A 22,183-nucleotide genomic window follows, 5' to 3' on the forward strand; every position below is an offset into this window, starting at 1 on the left:
TTGCATGCTATCAAAGTGCGAGTTTAATGCATCTTCAGTAGCCTATCTTCGTATTTACTTGTAAATATGAATATACATTTCTATAACAGGGTAACACGTTAAAGTTTTGTTCGTTACTATAGCTTCCGTCACTGGACAGTACAAAATTAAAAATGGTGATAAAGCCTACTTTACTCTTCCCTATCAAACAGATTCACAAATGGAGGTAAAGATTAGGGTTGAGCTTAGAAAGAGATCTTGGTTTTCGAAATTGGATGATGGCTTACTTTTTTTCTAAATTTTCACGTGGAAAAACTATCAGTGGAGTAGGGCATGCACTTACTTGTTTAAGTGTTGTGTCATTCATTAATTTTCAAATCATTAAAAGGCATCATTCATTCGTTCGTTTATTTTTTATTTACTTATAATATAAACGTGTAGCCTAGATAAATATAAATCAATAACGAAATGTGAAATTCAAACAAAGTTAAATGTTGTGATGAAACAGACTGCAAAAGAGGGAGGACTAGCGTATAGTGGGTGGATCTTGGCCAACTTCCTTCTCTCATGGTTTGTTGAGCAACCAGATGAGTAGTTTCATCAGGGAACTACATTAGCTGTGCGAGTGGCGCACGTGGACCGCAAACACTCCCGGCGACTTTACTCGCACCAAAACGCACCTTTTTTTTCCATCGTTAAGGATTAGACCTATCTGCGATGACGAGTTTGAGCTCGCGCTAAATTAATTCATTTTGAGAATGTGGGCGCTGTTAGTTTATTTTTTTTAAGAGTCACTCCACTTAACTTGAGTTCATTATGGTGGACAAGGGTCCCCTTCTGACTTCGGCTATCATTTTCTACTTGTCTATTGGGGCAGCAATATTCCAAGTCATCGAAGAACCGAACTGGGATATTGCAGTGGACCACTATAAAGCCGAAAAGGAGAAAATATTAAAACAATTCCCGTGTCTTACAAAGGCGGACCTGGACCGCATTCTAGAGGTAGGAGTTAGTTTGTGCTACGTTAATTCTAACAAATGAGCAAAATTACTTGTTGCAACTCGTCTTCACGTTGGAATGTAGAAAACCGAAAGCTAAATGCATTCCAATTGTATTAATAAATGTAACTGGTTACAGCCCTCTGTGAGAAATCTGTAATGCATGAGGTATAGTATGGAGGAAGAAAAGTACGAGTAAAATGTATGGGTACTGTGAATTGAGTAGAAGGTCTGCTCTGTTTATTGCACCTGCTCTTTTAGCCAATTAAAAATCTATAATGTATCAAATGTGTTTTCTACAAATATTTTATCCACTTGCCTTGTGTGAAAAAAGCATTATATAACAGGCAGCTCTCATGGGCTTTTGAGAAACATTTGAAACAATAATGTAGTAGGCTACTGTTTAGGGAACAGAACCATGCTTAATTTTTGTGACGTTAATATTTGATGTTTATGGCAATACATGAATTTGATAGTGGCAGTAAGACCTGATTTTAAATGTCAACCTGATTACAATATTTTAGGACTGGACAAAATGTAAAGGAGTGTAAGGAGATGGCTCTTAGGTCATTCAATTGCTTGAATCCAGAAAAAAAAGTTGTATGTTTTCCTGCCCCATCCCCCAAAGCAACTGACATTTGAATGGATTGGGTATATGTTGCTCCCAGTGAGAATGACCCTCTCCAAACTCTAGTCACATTCACATTCACTTCTTTGTTCACTTTTGTTTCAAAGTATGAGGGACAGAGTAAAAGACTTGCCGTCTTGTACAACATTTTGGGCTGGCTGTCTGCCACATGACTTTAAAACACAACCAGTGTGACCCAAGACAAGATTGTTACAGCAGCAGCACCTTCTAAATGTATAACTCACAACAATGGAAAATATTAAATAAGCCACATAATTATTACAAAGAACCAGACATGGTTATAGGGTTGTGTACGGGCTTCCTGGATTCCTACATTAGCCTGTTTCCTATTTTGGTCATTTGTATTCCTGTGCTTTTCCCTGTGCTAATCTGAAAAAGAAAAAAAAAACATATTGCTGCATTTGACAAGGATGAGTATAATTTGTGGTGTATACTGATTCACACTGGTTTAAAGCATTTGAATTTTTTAACAACAAAGAACCATTATTGAAATTTTCTGTGGTTTTATGGTTTGTTAAATCAAAGTGTAAATAAATCCAGGGAAGCAAGTGGTGGAGTTATAATTGGCACTAATATGAAATCTAGGCAATTCCATGCAAATGTCAAACGTGTCATAGAAAAGGGTAAGGTTTTTGGTGGCTTTTTTATTATTAGTCTCATCTATAACCTTTGAACTGTGTCATTCATAACACTGAAATTGTCCATCTGTAAAATACCTGTTGGCTAAATAATTAACTTTCATCTGCCCTCAGGGTTAACGACATTCTTGACTGTACTGTCATCCTTTTATGAATCTGTAAGGTCAAGTCACCTTCATTTATATAGCGATTTTGCAACACAGATTGCTTCAAAGCATCTTTACCGCGATGATAGGAAATTAATTTCGTTTTTGAAGAAAAGTTTTGATTAATTTCTGTTGTAAAAGCTGATTAGTTATTTAATTTGGTGCCATTTAAACAACACCATCCTCAATTAAAACAGAAAACCCCGGAGAACGCAAACCATGAAATGGGTTTGATATAGTTTTGAAACTATACCATTATCTTCTCCTCGCAACCCATAAAAAGGTGATTCAGTGAAAGCGGTGACTGCATGTAAGGCAATGAATATGTGACATTAAAGTAATAGCTGCCAAGTGTACAATGAAAATGCAGCATCCATCTATTTGAAACTGTGATCATTCACTCCTCAATCATTACAGGATGTCCAGGTTGATAAAGATGTTGGCATGATGAATGATTTTGTATTAATTTAGTAGATTCACAATGCTTTGTAATTCGCAATGCTTTGCAGGTTTGAATCAGCCTGTTGTCTTGGGTTTTTTTATTTTTATGTATAGACATTTCATTGGAAAGAGAATAAAGTAACTGGGTACAGCTTTTGGTAATTTGCTTAAGTCCAAGATGGGGGATTGATTGTCTTAAACTTGTTTATTAATCTTGCATGCTCGACAGTGGTTCTATATTAGACCAGCACCATTTTACTGAACCTCTACAACTAGTGTATCATTTACAGCTAAGCTGATAAGTGCATTCACAAGCTGATGAGTGAGCCAAAATTTTTTTTTTCGTATTCATTTCCTGACACTCAACTATTTTCCAAAGCAGAATTAAGAAGTTTTGAATTTTGAAATCGATGGTATATAAGCGCTACAAATTGAAACAATTCAGATTACTTAATTTGGGAAATCAAAAGAAAAAAGTTCTATATACTCATAAAACCTAAGTTGATTGAACTGTTTAAGTTTGCCCTACATTTAATTATTTTGAGCATTAGGGTTTACAGTGCATGTATATAAGCTTGCATAAGCACTAATTATACACGTATTGACAGCATCTAAATCAAATCATTTATGTAAGCTTTACAGATGTACAAAATGTTTACAAAATCTTATTTAAAGGGTTCACCCAAAAATTTTAATTCTGTCATTAATTACTTACCCTCATGTCGTTCGACACCCGCCGTAAGACCTCCGTTCATCTTCAGAACACAAATGAAGATATATTAGTTGAAATCCGATGGCTCAGAAAGGCCTCCATTGGCACAATGCACTATACTCTCTAAAGACGTCGTTACAAAGTCCATCTCACTACAGTGGTTCTACAATAACTTTATGGAGAGACGAGAATTAGTTTTTGTGCGCAAAAAAAAACCTAAATAACGGCTTATAATATGATGACCGGTTTCAAAACACTGCATCATGAAGCGTTAAGAATCAGTGAGTCGCTTCAGCGGTTTGGATCGCCAAAGTCACGTGATTTCAGCAATTTGGCGGTTTGACACGCGATCCGAATCATGATTCGACTTGCTGATTCATAACACTTCGAAGCTTCATGATGCCGTGTTTTGCAATCGTCATCTCTATAGAAGTCGTTATTTAGGGGTTTTTTTGCGCACAAAAAATATTCTCGGCGCTTCATAAAGTTGTTGTAGAACCACTGTAGTGAGATAGACTTTGCAACGACATCTTTAGTACCTTTTATGGGTCTTAAGAGTGTACAGTGCATTGTGCCAATGGAGGCCTTTCTGAGCCATCGGATTTCAACTAAAATATCTTAATTTGTGTTCCGAAGATGAACGGAGGCCTTACGGGTAGGGTTGGGAACCGAGAACCGGTTCTTATTCAGAACCGAAACTGATTTTTGAAAAATACCAGAACCGCGCGAAATTCCTAAGTTTCGGTTCCGAAAACGGTTCTGGTGCAATGTGTGTGCGAAGCGCTGGAAGCGTATCCTTTCATAGCGAGTGACAGCCAGTGTTGCCAAGTCCGTGGTTTTCCCGCTTTCCCGCTTTCCACTGTTGCCGCGGGCTGTGTTTCATGTCCGCGGGTTGAAGCGATCGGGTTTTGTTGTGAAAACCTGGCAACCCTGGCTCACCTCATCATGAATATTAATTACGTTGCCTGCCGCTTCCAGGAGTGCAGCAGTTCAGCACTGAAAGCCCTCGCGCTACACATTTACGGTTTTGCGTCAGATATTTTCTCGTTGACCACCAGCATGGCGAAGAGAAAGTCACAAGTATGGATTCATTTCCAAAGAATGAATGATAATGAAGCAAAATGTGAAAAGTTAATAACATGCAAAGGAGGCTGCACTAGCAATTTGACAAAACATTTGCTACAGCACAAAGTGCCTCAGGGCTTATACCAGATTTATAGTGTAAGGCCTATATATATATATATATATATGTCAACCGTTGAGTCACCATGGTTTAGGTAAGCGTTTAGGCACAATTACCTTTGTAATGCTGAATTGCAATTTATTATTTACAAGTTCACTGAATAACTGAAATACTATTAAATTAATATACAACTAATTAATAAATATAACTAATAAATATAATTTATAACTTGGTTTTATTCAGAGACAGAGAGATAAAATGTAATAAGACAATTTCAGAGGTGTTCATTTGAAAAACAATGTGTTGCAAGAATGGCTTAATTAATACTGTAATATATGTACAGTACAGGACTTTTTTGACATTGCCAACCTGTAAATTAATTTTAGAGCAAGTAATAAACACAAAATGGATTGTTTGAGTTGCGTATTGTGCCTTTTTCCTTTACCACTATTTGTGTAATAATTTTAATGGAACCGGAATCGGAACCGGAATCGTTAGGCGGAACCGAAACCGGAACCGGAACCGAAAAATTTCTCACGATTCCCAACCCTACTTACGGGTGTCGAACGACATGAGGGTAAGTAATTGATGACAGAATTTTCATTTTTGGGTGAACTAACCCTTTAAGTTACGAATATTTGATTCGTCAAATTAAACAGTTGATTCTGCTATTTATGATCAAACATGGACAAAGTAAAAAAAAAAAAAAGAAGTTGGACGTTTGATGGAGTATTTCTGTGCCAAAAATACTCTACTCTTAGTTATAAATACTCTACTCTTTTTCGAGTATGAGCCAAAGTGATGTCAACAAGGGCGGAATGTCCTTGTAAGGGCCGTACGGGCTCTTCTCCCGGAAGGGCGTGCGCACAACCAGAGCGAGAGGGCAAATACATGCCCATTAACACGCTCTGCTCGGCTTTAGGGAAGTAATTGGCTGCACGCTGCAGTCACAGGACTTCACGAAAGTGTGTTTTTGGTTGTCAGGGCAAGACAACCCTGTACAGTGTCCCAAAGAACCCAGTGTTAATGGGACAGTGGATGGAGTTTGTTTTTCCGGAGCAGCAACGGAGTTGTGCAAATGTTTTTGTTTGTTTCGTGCAAAGACCCAGTTCAACTTTTGTCGGTGGTCTAATGCAGAAAGACGGAGTGGTTCCAGCGATTAAGGTTCACGGTGTTAGCTATCGACTCGTTCATTCAAATGTGCCACTATTCCATTGTTTTTTCTATGTCAGGGTGTCCGCGGGGTTGTAAAAGGTAGTAAATGAAATTAGCCAAAATTAAGGGCATTAAAAAGTAGTAAACGTCATCTGACGAGGTATTAAATTTTCGAGCCCAATTTTTTTTAGATACATTTTCAATTTGTATTAAGTACAGGCCTTTTTTTTTCTTAAAGGTCCCATGGCATGGCATTTTTCTATTATTTTATAGTGTTTTCTGAGGTGTACTTATATTATTAGTATGATTTTTACATCATGAAATGTCATAATTTAGAAATAAAAGGCATTTTTTCTATACTGCTGTTTGCCCTGTGGCTGAATGCCCTGCTTCAAGAGGCGTGTCTGCTGTGAGACTTCAGTAAAAACGCCCACTGTTGTGATTGGCTGACATCTTTGCATTTTAAATGAGCGGAGGGGGCGTGGTTTAACGAGGCACGAGCAGGCACGAGTCTGCCAGAGAGACGGATGGACCTGTGTTCACTTCTCATCAGTTCTCTCAGCATGTCTCAGTTCAGGGTGAACTGTTGTAGTTACTAGCATATACTTCAGGTTATTAGTTTATTTCTAGTCGGAGGGGCTGTCACTCATGTCAGAAAGTTAGTAACTTTAGTAAATTATGGATCAGCGCTGACTCGAGACGCGAACCGTTTAGAACGATTCAGTCTGATTTGGTGAACTGGTTCGGTTCACTAAAAAGAACCGATTCAAAAGAATGATTCGTTCGCGAACCGGACATCACGGAGACGAAGCGATTGCTAACAAAGTTATTTATAGTAACTACTGAGTTATGAGAGCGCTGTCAGTCAGCCCGAGTTTATTGTGTTTGTATCTGAGAGTTCTGAATAAACACGAGTCCCAGTCACACCGAGTCCTCTTCATCATTATTCTACCAACTTTGTAACACATGCAATGTACCATTACAGCGAGATGAACGAGTTAGTAAGTGTTGAGTATAGCATTATTTCTAGATATGTTCCAATCATATGAATAGCGTCATTGACGCGCATTGAGTAACGTTACACAGCGCAAACAAAGACACAACAGCTGTAATCGAATGTAATCCAGTTTATTGTGGGGAAAGCTGGCTAGCCTAGCCGGATACCCTCACGCTTACCCTCCTTCTGCTTAATCTCACGCCGCGTTTGGTGCCTCCGCTGTGGGCCAGATGCAGTACTGGGGGTCGGGGATGTTGGAGGCCGAGCTTTGGCGTGCGTGAAGTTTATCTCTAAAGATGTGACTGCTGATGTTAAACAGAAAAGACTGTATGCACATTTTAGAACAGATAGACGCGACAAGGACGTACAAAAACACTGACTCACAAGATAGAAAACACGAAAACACCGTTCTGTCGGGAGAGAGAGAAGCCGCTGCGTGTCCACAAATAATAAATAATAAGCTACACATAAGAAATCAATTATCACAGATCAGAAGGAACTGAAGAAGGACTTCTGTTTTCATTTGTACATCCAAACACTGAGAAACTGCCAGTGTTCACTCGTTCACAAGTAACGTTAATGATCTTGAGCGTTTGCATGGGTGTGGCAGATTCTCTGGGCGGGGGAAAGGGAGGAAACCGTTCCTGCTTGGACGTCAAACCAGGAGACTTCAGGATTGGCTTGTCTGGCCTGTCATTTTCTCAAAGGCAGAGAGAGACAGCCAGAACTCGGGTTTACACCGATCAACATTTCTATCCACTTGGGGACAATATTCAGGCTTGGGGAACTCATATTAATGTTGAAATACCTCATAAAATGAAAATGTAATGCCATGGGACCTTTAAATTCGCGTGGATTTATTTATATGTTGAGAGTAGGACCTGCACGATATCATGTGAGGTGATGTTCGTTCGCGCGCGCGCTGAAACAAACTGGGTACCCGGCTGGCTTGCTGCCAAACATGTACGCGAGCTCGCTTCCATTCAGTAAGTATTCAGTAAGTAAAGCATGGGGAAATGTGAGTCTTCGAACCTCTGGCTGGAGGACTCACGATTTAAAGACTGGCTTAGGCCAGTAGTTTGCAACAGCCGCGAGGCTTATTGCCACGTTTGCAAGAAGACAATTAATATAACCTGGGTGGGGGTGAATGGCATCAAATCGCAATATGTAATCATATAGCAGCCACCAAGCTAGGATGCGCGGACGTAGCGAGCAGCTTCCCATATCAATGTTCTGCGCTACGGATGCATCAACGACCTCAACCTCCACTGCTTTGCCCTCAACCCCGACTGCTCTCCCGATTCAAATCACTGCAGTCAGCAGTAGCCTAACGTCACACTGTACGAGTAGATCGCATGTGATGTAAAGCCAAAGCTCACGGTTTGTGTGCTCACACCATGGCTCGGATCGTCGAGCGCGACTTGTCTGCTTACTGTACGAGTGAAATATGCGTGAAAACCTATAACAGAGAGAGCCTATCAAATGCATCAGCTATCGATATCAAGAGGATTTAGCATTTACAATTTATGTATATAAATTATTATTATTATTAGGGTAGGCCTACTTTTATTATTAAATTGATATTACATTTAATTTGCCCCCGTGATAATTTCATAATACATCAATGCATAACCGCTGCATAATAAAAGAATAGATAGATTAGCTTACTCCTCATTATTTAAATACATTTTGCCCAATTAAACAAGGAATTATAGGCCTATAATTAAAATGATTATCAGTCTATAATATGTCAGAACACTACAATAATATCAGTATTATCAGAAAGTAAGAGCAGCTTTATTTCAAAAACAACTTGTTTAACACGAAATGGGCCTATACTTCTCTTCTAATTTGTTTCACAATATGGGCCACCAGAGAAATATTAAGAATATAAATTCAGACAGTTATAGGCTATACGTTATCAGCATATGTTAAGGCAGATTTATATAAATAATGAGATATATCTTGTCTCTGTGAGAATATGCACCGAAAGCTTGTCAGATTTTACGTTCACTTTCTGTAGTGAATAATTGACTAGGTTTGAGACTTCACCGACTCTCGCGAACATTGCGTTTTTGTGTGATATCCACTGACTCGCCTTCATGATTTACAGTTTTTCTCAATCGTTTTGGTACATTTCTCCAAACTCAGGTAACAGCTCTCAAAACAGTTAACACAGCAAACTAAACACACTCTTATGCTGGCGAAACCGTTAAGTATTCACTGCACAATGAAACACAGCATTTTATTCTAGTAATGCATTTATTAAAATTCAATATTAACATCAAAACTAAAAGTGTGTTCTCTGTTGATTTTATAACAAATTCAGCTGAAGATACACAAAGAAATAAATGAAAATACATGTTTTTCATTAAGTTCTTTAAGGTTCAGGTGTATAACAATAAGTTGTCACCACACACACACACACACACACACACACACACACATATATATATATATATATATATATATATATATAATGCAAATAAGTACATAAGTAAATAAAAAAATAAAGTGATAAATTTACTGCATTCATTGAATCAATTATTTTATTGATCATGCCTCTCAATTACATCTGGCCAGAGAATTTCATCAACATCACAGAAAATATTTTCAAGAGTCATGCATCGTGGGAAAAAAACGCCTTGAATGCTGTATCCATCCTTGACATGCTTGTGCCCCAATATCTCCACAGGACTTACTTGGTTGTAAGGGTTGCGATCATGTACTTTCCATCTCCATGAGGAGAAGAATTCCTCAATTGGATTCAGGAAAGGAGAATATGGTGGAAGAAACACCATCCTGAATTGTGGGTGATTCTCAAACCACTCGCACTAGTGCTGAATGGTGGAATTGGACATTGTCCCAAACAACTATAAAATTCCGCACCATTTGCTCCTGATCACCCTGCGGAAAGAGGATTTAATTGAGGAGGTTTAAAAAATGTAGGAGCCTTTCTGTGTTGTATGGTCCCAAGACAGCATTGTGTGCCACAACACCAGTTGTAGAAATTGCTGCACAGAGAGTGATGTTGCCTCCTCGTTGTCCAGGGACATTGACTGTAGCACGATGGCCAATCACATTTCTCCCTCTTCTTTTTTTTTTGAAGATTGAAGCCTGCTTCATCAATATACAGGTACTCATAATGAGTTGCACTGCTATCCAACTCTAAGATTCTCTAGAGTAAAAAGAACGCAAGGTAAAATATAGTAAATTTGTGTTTTACAGTAATGGCATTGATTGCAGTCAATACTACTGTGAAATTGTTGCTGAAGTTTGAGTTCACACTTTGAAGCAGCAGAATACATACCATGCCTAAATCTTTTCACATATAGTAGCATGGAATAGTTTATGGACACATACTTAAAATTCAGGAAAATATATATCTTTGAGTTGACAGTAAAATTGCAATAATTGGGTTGCACTTACTTGAACAAACTGGAATCGCAACTCCTTTACTCTAACGAAGTTCCTCTCAAAGGGCACTTTGTATACTTGCTTCATTCGGATAGCATTTCTTCTTAGAACACGGTCAGTTGTGGAGAGACTGCATTGGTGGATATTGTGGAACAGTTGATTGTCCTGTGTTATTCTTTGCTGAATTTCTTTGAGGCGGAGGGTGTTTTTCCGGACCACCATGTCAACAATGGCATGCTCTTGTTCAACTGAAAAAAGTCTTGTTCGTCCACCTGAATGTTCTCTAACTTCAATTCTGAAAAAGGTTTGGACAGGCAGGAACATTTACTGTAGAGATCTAGACCTATGTCAAACAAGACTACATAGACTCTCATTGTAAAAGTAGAATGATATAGTTACTTACCGGTTTTCCCTCTGAAATGTACGGATAATTGAAGCCACTGTGGATCTGTTTATATTGGGCTGAACTCTCTGGCCAGCTTCTCTCAGTGAGAGACCATGATTTATGACATGGTCAATAAGTGTGGCTCTGATTTAATTTGAAACACGCATGTACCCTACCCTCATTCTACCTCTCCTCCCTCCTCTTACACCTTGGCCTCCTCTTCCTCTTTGCCCTCCTCTTCCTCCCTGTCCACCTCTTCTCATATTTTCTTTCCACTATACCATTGCCCTCCAATCTATCCAGCTCTTCAATCTCTTTTCCTCTTCCTACATCCTCAGGTCTTCTCGCTCTTCCTCCTACATCTTCAGCTCTTCCTCCTACATCTTCAGCTCTTCCTCCTACATCTTCAGCTCTTCTTTCTCTTTCTCTATCTCCTCTTCCTCTTCTCCCTCTACCCTGGCCACCACCTCTCACTCTTAAACCTCTTCTGTTTCCACTGCTCATACTTCTTTTTTTGTCTTACTGTATCTCCTCATTTGTCTTTGTTCTTCTCTTCCCCTTTTGTAGTTGTTGTAATTACGTAAGACAGCTGTGTGAACAATTAGGCAGTCCCTCCAGAAAAACGCGATTATGCGATCGATTTAACGCATAATCAGCCAAAGTCCGCATATTCATGCGGGGGCCGCATTTTTTCAAATACGCCGCACTTTCGCCGCATAAATTGCCTATTTCCGCGTGCAAAATATGCGGGGCTATCATGATTTCATAATCCCCGCATTTTCGTTGCAAAAAAAGTCATATATATTAGCAGAAAGTTGAAAAATTTTCGTTTACTTCACACAAGAGCCGCCATTTCCGCCTATTGCCATGGGAACGTTTTGAAGTGACGTGATTACCCGACGCGAACGTCATCGAAAAGCTTCAAACCCCGTGGAGAAACCATAGATACCGGTGAAACCATGATGAAGCACAAACTCCCATTGGCCAACAAAAATAACAGCAAAAGAGCAAAGCAGTTTCCCTGTGTGCTGACTGATTTCAAAACACAGCTTTGAAGCGTTATGAATCAATGAGTCGATTCAGCGGTTTGAAGCGTTATGAATCAATGAGTTGATTCAGCGGTTTGAAGCGTTATGAATCAATGAGTCGATTCAGCGGGTTGGATCGCCAAAGTCACGTATTTCAGCAGTTTGACACGCGATCCGAATCATGAATCGACTCGATGATTCATAGCATCATGATGCTGTGTTTTGAAATCAGTCATCACTATATAAGTCGTTATTTAGTTTTTTTTGCACACAATAACTATTATCGTCGCTTCATAAAGTTATTGTAGAACCACTGTAGTGAGATGGACTTTGTAACGACGTCTTTAGTAGGCTACCTTTTATGGGTCTTGAGAGTGTACATTGTGCCAATGGAGGCCTTTCTGAGCCATCGGAATTCAACTAAAATATCTTAATTTGTGTCCAACAACATAAAGGGAAGTCATTAATGACAGAATTTTCATTTTTAGGTGAACTAACCCTTTAAGAGATTGCACTTTGTGCATTGGAAGCACTCAAATGTCTGTTTTGTATAGCGACATCTGTAAAACAGGAAGTTATTTATTAATTTTTTCAGAAGTTGTAGCATATTCCTTTTGTAAAGCTACAGAACTTGATTGACTAAATGTTTTGTAAATTTGAGCCATTATTAAGGTCTTCAATAAAACAAGATGAGAACTTAAATATTCCAGCACTTTCTGTGATGTAGTGCTTTTTTTCTCTTTCTCATCAAACCACAGTTTTTGCAAGTTCCCGCAATTTTATCGCATAAAATTGCATAAATATCCCGCATTTTTCATCGCATTTTTTAAGAAAACGTGCCGCATAATCAAGGATTTTTGCCCGCAACAATCACAAAAAAAAGCCGCATTTTTCTGGAAGGACTGATTAGGAAATTGGCTTTTTCTGTGTTGAGTGGATTACTAACTCATCAGATAACAATTTGGCATTAATAGAAGCCACAAGGTGTGCAACTGACTATTTTACAATTCACAAAGTTTTGTTTGTTGTGTTTTGAAAATGGTACAAAAATGCTTGTGATCTTTGTGAAGAACAATGAAAAAGTTACAAATGTTTTTCCTGATATATTAAAGATTTGGTTTGCTGTATGAACTGCTGTGATAAAAATTTAGATTTTTGTGCACAGTGTTTTGAGAAAATTATGCTTTTGATTTGTATGAAATGAAGGAGAATTTACTATCTGTTTAGGACAATTACAAAGTGTACTGATCACTGTGTTAACTGTATTGAGAGCTGTTACCTGAGTTTGGAGAAATGTACCAAATCGATTGAGAAACTGTAAAACGAAAAAGAAGAAAAATCTATATTGCGCTGTGAAAATTGCTCTCGTTTCCCTCTGTTCACTGCACGAACTATGAAGATGATGTCTCCTTCCTCTTCTGTCTTTATTTCTATTCTCATCTCTGTGGGCAGTTGATGTTAAGTTATAATGACCTCGTTACATTGGGATGCAATATGTTATTCCATTTGGAAAGATATTTCATTTACGCTACTATAGTTGCAGCTTGAAGTCGCGCTGGTATTAAAAAATATTTTAAGGTATTAAAAAAAGGTAGTAAAAGGTATTAAATTCAACTTGAGAAGTTCTGTATATACCCTGTATGTAAACACGCACTAGTCTGACGTTCAAAACCGTTCCGCTTGCTACTGCTTGCATTAAATCGCATCCAATAGTCCATAAACCAAATTGTTCTCATAAACCACGAGTAAACACACAAAAATGAGGTAAAACTAAGCAAGTATATAAGTTACAGTACATACCATTGAGACGTCCTGCTGTAGTCGTCGTTGCTGCTTCTCCTGTTCAATTTCAGCCTCTAGATCTGATTCTGGATCATGTGTATGGCTGAATCTGATTAATAGCCATGGTTTATTTAGGATGTTTTTTTTTCCACCCACAGTTAAGGATGTCAGCTTTCAGACGCTCTCAACGGAATAGCTTTGCGCGCTCGTGATTCTTTAGCTCCGCCCACACGATGCGCCTCCAGCCGCTGGTTTTTTTTGAAAGACTCGGTACAGCCTATCTTTTATAAATATAATAAAACTAAAGACTTTTCAGAGATATGAAGCATGCAATACTACTCTATAGGCACTCAAGATTGACATGAGATTGACTAAAACTAAGTGTTTCACCCCCCCTTTAACTAATGTTAGCTAATGGAGTACGTTATACTCTTAAACGTAGAGCGCCAGAAGGTTAAGTATTTTTTTAGTGCATTCAAGTAAAGTGCCGTTTGCTGTCAGTGTGAAATTAATAACATTTATGTAACGGTTTATCCTAGGGCTGAACGATTTTGGAAAAAATCTAATTGCGATTTTTTTTATTTTATTTTTTTTTACCAAGATTGCGATTTAATATGCGATTATTTTTTAAACTCTTTATCTTCTGTATTATTCAACAATACATTATTGTATAGTAATGGTGGAAATCTTTAATTGGTACCTCACGATCCGATTCCGATTCTGGGAGTCACGATCCGATTCCAAAACAATTCTTGAACTTTTTCCTTTTTAAGTTTTTAATAAATTAATAAGATTGATATTAATAATTAATGTTTTTTATTATGATATATGTAATTATAAGCTTTTTAAAATAACTACACATTATAACATTTTAATTAAAACAATTGCATGTTAATAATTTTAAATATATAAACTAATATAGCTGCAAAACATAAAGTAGTAAATCATAAAGAGAAACAAAAAAACATATTACAAGTAGGGGTGCTCCGATTGATCGGCAACCGATCTCGATCGGTCGATAATCGCTTTGGGATGATTGATCGGCGGTCTCTAAAAAGGCTGATCTCATGAACCGATCGCATGCTGACGACACATAAAACCCACACCTGCCGTGAGAGCGAGGGCATGATATGCAGCGACACTAGGGGTGGTTAATCTGTCTGATTTCCCGATTCGATTCGATTACGATTATTGAAGTCCCGATTCGATTACAGTCGATTTTCGATTATTAACGATTCTCGATTAGCGATTATTGATTTTCCATTTCACAACAGTAAACGAAAATACACTACAAAGTGATTGCGGTATAAAAAAAAGTCAGCTACTGAATTACTTAACTCTTTTATTGAGTAACAACAACTCAAAGCACTTGTCGTGTAGTGTCGTGTAGTTACACAGAAATGAATACATCACAGTGTTGTGACTCATCAAGTTGAACTAAACAATAACAAATACATGAAAGGCTTATTTCCTTTAGGAAGTAGATCAGAACCAACATACTGTAGAAATTGGACAATTTTCTTCTAGAAAGACAACGTGTTCAGGTGGAGGAAGACTGCAGGTTGCAGTCGAAACATGTCAAGGTAAAGAAGAAGTTTTTTCTCCAAACACCTTGTCTTTCTAGAAGAAAATTGTCCAATTTAATCATTAAGAAGACAAAATGAAAATTTTTGAACAACTTACTGTAGCTTCAGCTTATATACTGTACTGTAGAACACAGTGACAAAATGTCAAGAGTGATGGATGCGGTGCGCGCGTGAGGGGGGCGGGAGCGCTCGAGCTCCTCTCGTTCGTTTCCTGACGTGAGAAAGACAAAAGGGGAAAAAACGACAGAAGAAAAACGGGTTCGTGTCGGAGGAGTGTCGAGGCCCGTTCGGTTCCGTGAGCGGGAGCCGCGGGTCGGTGCGGCGGTGTGTTTCCAGCATCAGTCCGGCTGTGTGTGTGTGTGTGAGATCCGCTCATCGCGTCCTCAGGATCGCCTTAATTCCCGCGAATGTGCGCGTCGATGTGTGTCGCGCTCGCTCATCTGAAGCGCTCATAAATCTGCGGATTGAAGGCATTTATTCTGTGTTTGTGCGCGAATCTGAGCCGTGCTAACACGCTAATGCTAATGTAGCTGAGCTCCAGAGGAGGCGAGGCGGGAGGATTTCTTGAGTGTTCCCTCAGAATCATCTCAGCATTAACGACAGATTTACATTCATCTAATGAACACACACACACACGCACACACACACACACACGGTGGTAGTGTCAGGTTTAGATAAATAAAAAAATCGATTTTTGAAAATTTAATGATCGATTCATGCTCGTCCATAACATACTCGCGATTAATCGATAATCGCTTTTTTTCACCACCCCTAAGCGACACCGTCTCATTCTCTTTCCGGCGCGGGTAAAATAATTATAACGCTGAAGGTGAGGTACAATTCATATTTCTATATTAAATAACTTGCGTCTCACAGAAAGTTTTCAAATGACTGCGTAAGTTCACAAACAGCGCGAGTGAATCACTGCGTGCGCGCGCACTCTCTCTCCCTTTCAAAATGCTCAAATGGCTTCACATCAGCGCATCGCATCTGCACTAACATCGAGCTGCACAGTTGACAGGATTTGCCACTGTTGACAGGATTTGCCACTTGTACAATCGAGGCAGTGTCACATCGTCACTAAAGTTTATCATTTGCATTTATTTTGAAGTCTTGCCTGTGTTCAAACCGCTCAGCACTCGCGCGCTCTCCAGACCGTGAGCGCGCGCGTGCCCACACACACACACACACCTCAATTTAGGTCCCCACGGTGACACGAGTCCCCATGAGTCTGTCTACAGTCAGGTTGAAGTCCCCACCAGGCTAGAAAAACATGTACACACACACACACAGACACACACACACACACACACAGACACACACAGGCCATCTCACAAAAAGCTTGCGAGAACAAATTGCGGTGAAATGGTCAGATACACACTCATGTTTGTGGAACTGCATGTAACCGTATCCGTGTTCACTCTTAAAGTGACAGCTGTCGAATAAACTGCTGTTGTCTCTGAGTTTCTCTTTGTCTTGTGTTGTTTGATGAACCTTTATGACACTCACTGCTCTTGAATGACTAACTTTTGCAACCTTAAGTGTAAGGATTAATCCAATTAAATTTATTCAGGGAAGACCAATATTAATTTACATTTGATTTCTTATTAAATGTCTTAAGTATTTCTTATCTCAATACTAATGTTAGACCTACCTGAAAATTTGTCTTTAAAAACAAAAATGCACTGCATGATCAGATATTTAGGTGAGATAATTATATACATTTATTATATACATTTATTTGGGAAAGATGGCCTACATTAGCCTTAAGTTATCTCGTTTTCTAAAATAAACACTTGGTGGTTCTTCAAGATCTTGACTCTAGCCTATTTCTACAGTTTTTTTTCTCAATACAGTTAATTTAGAGTTAGTTTCATTTCTACAAATGGTGCAAACTCTGCAAGATTATAGATAAAAGATTCCCATTCCCCTGCCATTCTGTGATCAGCAATCGGCAGATCATGAACTTGGTAATCGGTGATCGGCCCCAAAAATGCTGATCGGAGCATCTCTAATTACAAGCAATGAACAAGAGTGCTTTCAGTATTTAAGAGTGTCTGAACTGTGAGGGATTTTTCTCTTTCTCAGCTGTACTGTTTGATTATTAATCATGACATCATCATAGACAGCGGGAGACCTGCATTCACACTAATGCACAGATCTCTTTTGAAATATAAGATGTTTTTGCCCTGTCTGTTTACGGTGTTTATGGTGTTTACATTAATTTTGCGTCATAAAAGCATTTTGAGACGCGCACAGACGCGTGCTCGCAAGCACTCTTCACAATGCGCCGCGTGAGCATTTGAAATGGAAAACCTTCTGTCAGTAAGTTTCTAACGACATGAATGAAGCCTTCGTTGAGCATTTGTAAGGAAAATACCGGCGGGCGAGAACACACTGTAAGCGTGACATCAGTTTCTCACAGCGCTTATCCTGTGCAAAGAAGCCTGCGAATGTCATTGCAATTCGCGCCGTCAACCTTTCTGAACGTTATGAAATATTATTTTATGGTTCGTGTGTGCGTGTGTGTGTGTGTGTGTGTGTGTGTGTGAGAGAGCCTTTGCGGTTAGGAAATCGCGTTATAGCATATCGCGATATTATCGCAAATGCAATTAATCGTTCAGCCCTAGTTTATCCTTTACTTATCAAAATGTCGCAGAACATGGCTGTTTTCTGAATTTGCTGTGACTCAAAAAAAAATACGTATACGCTAGACATGTGCCGGTATTCGGAGAGCGGATCGGGCCGCATTTTTCTGTCTGAGCCCGGCCCGATTCCGACAGAGCAGTAACCGAACCCGAGCCCGACAGGCATTAAGATATTTATGTCCGAGCCCGACACAGTTGAAATCTATTTATTTTTCTCATACCAATAACACATGTATATTTGTTAATGTGGAAAGCCTGCTTTTATTAAGCAACTGCAGTAAGGCATTCTGAAATGTTTACAGATGAGCGCATCAGCGCGCACACGGGGCCCAATCAAATAGCCAATTTAAATTAAATGAACAAAGGTCTATCAAAAATGGTCCATGCTAACAGAACAAAACATTAACGTAACACAAATGCAGATTATTGAAATGAAAATAACTCTTACCCAAACATTACTATTTTTTATCTTAAACTGTATGGCTAAACTGCAACATGGGATTAATTTACATAATCCATCCATCAAAATTTAGGCTAATCCAGGTTTTTATGCAAAAAAAGTAGGGGTGCACCGAAATTGCGGCGCCAATTTTTTTTTTCTTTTCAGATTCATTCAATTATAAATATATATTTATATGTATGCATGCATGTTTTTCGGCCAAGTGCATCCAAAATTTTCGCTTTCGGCCCAGAATTTTCATTTCGGTGCATCACTAAAAAAAAGGATTGCATGAACTGTGGATGGCTTCAAGGCTCGAGGGTCCTGCCAGCAGTGCTGAAGTTGCGCTCACTGCTACTGCTGCTGGCTGGAATAGCAAGGATGCCGCGGGCAAGGACACTAAGCTTCGGGTAGTTGAGTTGCTGATCTCCTCACCAGCCCAAAACATCTGTCGTCCTGCATCGTCAGTGGCATCTGCCACAGGTACATTTTCCCACTCCTCAAAGTAAGGATGGGCGATATCTTATCGTTTGCGATATACCGGTAAAAATTCTCCCCACAATAAGAATTTGTCTTCCCGCAATAATAACGATAAAGCCTAGTTGATAGCGCGACCCATCCGCACCGTGCCACCGCTGGCCGTCTCTTGATGCTTAAAGCGTTTACTTTATGATGGCCGCGGTGGCTGCGTTCGTCAATTTGTATAGCTGAACGGGGGTTGGAGATAATTTTCTTGTGGTGCCCCCCGCAGCACTCGGTGCCCTAAGCGCCGCGCAATGGGAGCGGCGGCACTGAATCCACATCTCGCGTGCAGAGCGAAAACAACTATGGCGGAAGCTGTGGAAGAGTTCATAGCTAAACGAGGGGCTACCTGAGGGCAATCTGAACCTGTACATACAGATGTATTTTCACTCACTGAGCACTTGGACTGAGCGCTTAAGAGATTCGCTCTGTCTCAATCGACCGGTAAAGCACGATTTCAGTTCATCTCAATGAATGCGCAGTGCATTTGACGCACATTAAACACTAGTGTGAGGCGCGCGACTGAGATCGCTCAGTGTTTCGCACACACTCAAAGAGAGAGCGAGAGAGCGAGAGAGTCTTATACCACACAGAATTGACGTGCTACATGTAAACAATATCCTTTGTTGTATTTTCCTGTAAAATAATGGCGTTTATTTGGAATTATTCAGCCTTTCGTGAACAGGAAGAAACAAATGCACAAACGGGAATCTCATTGGCTGGCATGCACCTATTACGGTGCCTGTTTTGATTTCAGCAAATTAGTTAGAATGAGCGCTGACAACGTGATTAATATTCATGAACCCAGAAGCTCATTATTCCTTAGTACAGTTTATTTTTATTAGTGGAAGAATTCGTGGTATTATCTTATCAACTCAAATTACAGAAGTTCTATCATTAAATCATTATATTAAACTTTTTTGTAATCTGAAGACATTTTTGGGATAATTACTTTTGCTCTTTCTGCTATTTTTACCACTGTTTGCACCATGTATGAATAAATACAGAATCGGTTTACATGTAAAACTTGTAATTGATTTCAAAATTATTATTGTTTGTATTGTGTGATTGTTTTTTAGCACAGTTGCACTATTTAAACATTACCTGCACTTTTACAGAAGACAATTATATCTGCAACTTTTCCATTTCTGAAAAGGCTGGTGTGGAATTTTACATAAAAAAAATGTATTATATATATATATATATATATATATATATATATATATATAATGTATGGAGGGGGGGGGGGGTTCCCGAAAAATTCCGAAACTAATAGTGTCACGGAGCTGGAGTGTTACAGATACGTGGTGTTGCCATAGACAATAAATTAATTAATTTGGTAAATAAATATAAACAACATTTATTTATTTATACATCACATAACTATTTACAACACAAAAGAGGTTGGCTTTGCTTAAGTTGTTTCTCCGGATTTTGTTGCTTTTAAGAAAAAAGAAACCTAATTTTTGCCTGTTTAGGTTCGTCACCTTCTCCATTCCTCTACAACATTTTTACCACTAAAGTTACTACTCGCAAATCCGTGTTTTATTTTTGGGGGGGAATATATTTCAGGGCTCAATGCTAAGGATTTTTTTCAGGGGTTCAAATTTTAACTTGCTCTGCCAGAATTTTGACTGGCCCCACCACAAAAAACTGATAAATAAAATAAAATAGGCCTAGTATTGTTTTTGAGCCATGTAACCAATAAGGTTATGACTCTAAAAACTAATATCCTAACTCTAGGATTTTCTAAATCCTCTAAAAAAAATTATATTGTTAAAGACAGTCAGTAATAAAATAAGAACAAATAATCAAATTACGAGCAAAGCAGAAATAAATACAACAGAACAAACATATACATATGAAATAGTTATTTTCATGTAGGTCTAAACTAGATAGTCAGGTACAAAAATAGTTATCAAATGTAAAATATCACTGCATAGTCTGCATACAATTATATGTCACTGCATATAAATATAGATTAACCCTTTTTAAAAGTTATTCTGGTAAGAGCAGTGAGTGATTTTTTTTATATTTTTTTTTGGTCTTGTTATTTATTTATTTATATAGCCAATGACGATATTTTCCGTCTTTCACTGTTATACGATAGGGGGCGCTGTAGCGCATTTCCTGGACGAGAACAGAATCTCCTGATCAAAACAACAGCCGAAGAAGCAGCAATGTGCGATATCATAAGCAGATGCATATGTAAAATAACGCAACATTAAATCAACATTAAACAGAATATAAATCACAACTGCCTTATGTTATTGAATGAAATGTCGCCCCAGGACGAGTTCTAGGACTGTGAAGCTTTGGGCTGTTGATGGACTCGATCTACAACATCTGTGTTTTGTTCATCGTTTGGACGTAACGTTAGTCTTTTACAAAAACGTGATTTTCTCAGCTTTATGCTCAAAATGTTGCTTTTACATAAAACTTGCAACATTCACGTGTTGATTAAAAAAATAATGTATGAAGCTGGAATAAAACAGTGGGTATTTTCTTTCTTTTGATATATTTCATGTTTAGATATTCTGTGGACCATTAAAACTTGTGAAAATGACCATAAATGCTGGCGGTGAATGGCAAATTTCATGTTTACGTTCATTTAAAAGACTTAACCGACTATGTTTACGATGATACTCAACAAGACAGTCATTTTGATATAATTTTGTGTGAATATTCGCGCGCTGTGAGACGCGTGGCCGTGCTTGTGTGTGCTGTTGCTGCGCTTCGCGACGAGCAAACTGAGAGACACTTTCTCTTCTATGAGCGCTTGAATATTTAAATTGGCAAGGCTTAAAAATGCGCAAATGATCAGTTTCCGTTAAGATGCAGCATTGGCCCGAGTGTCTTTCACGCTGGCACTGGACCATCGGGCAATTCTTATTGTCGACCGTAATGATAATTTTAATTTTTAAACCGATAAAATATTTTTTGCCATTCATTCAGGGGGGGCGGGGGGGCGTTTTGGGAGGGCGGGGCGCCCCCCCCAAAACAATGGTAGGGGAAACACTGAGCTTTCACTTGTATCCAAAAACATGGGGAATGACATTACATTTATCGTCACTGATATAGTTATCGCAATAAATACTAGAAAATATCGGGATAAATTAAGTCCATATCGCCCATCCCTACCTCAAAGTCAACTGCAGCTTTCTTGGGTGCGGTCCTTCAGTGGCAGTCTCCTCGGTGCGGAGGTCACTGAGCTGTCTCCGAACCTCCAGGTGAAGGTTGTCTCTCGGAGGAGGACAACATTCGGAGCTGGCTATATTTAGGCCAAAGGAAAGTTGCAATTTTTTTGGAGTTCTTTGATCTCCACTTTGCGCAAAATCTTTGCGGATGATGGCTTAATAGGGGCTGTCAGTCGTTTTTATGTTGCAGTGACGCTTCAGTCGCTCAAACCACAGAAACACCAGGTTTATGGTTGGGTACTGGTCCCCTTCAAGTTCACGCTGGGCATCATAAAATGGTT

The 22,183-nt window shown here is 38.9% G+C and overlaps 1 protein-coding gene across 1 annotated transcript in view; it reads left to right on the forward strand.

The window, feature by feature from the left end:
- Positions 1-568: 568 nt before the first annotated feature.
- Positions 569-22,183, forward strand: part of kcnk5a (potassium channel, subfamily K, member 5a) — a 71,513-nt gene continuing 49,898 nt past the window's right edge. Inside the window, exon 1 of the mRNA XM_079832393.1 lies at positions 569-981. Within this exon, the coding sequence (XP_079688519.1) occupies positions 796-981 (186 nt within the window). The 5' untranslated portion in view covers positions 569-795. The remainder of the gene's footprint in view (positions 982-22,183) is intronic.

The sequence above is a fragment of the Gobio gobio genome, assembly GCF_949357685.1.
Source record: "Gobio gobio genome assembly, chromosome: 13".
Lineage (NCBI taxonomy): Eukaryota > Metazoa > Chordata > Actinopteri > Cypriniformes > Gobionidae > Gobio > Gobio gobio.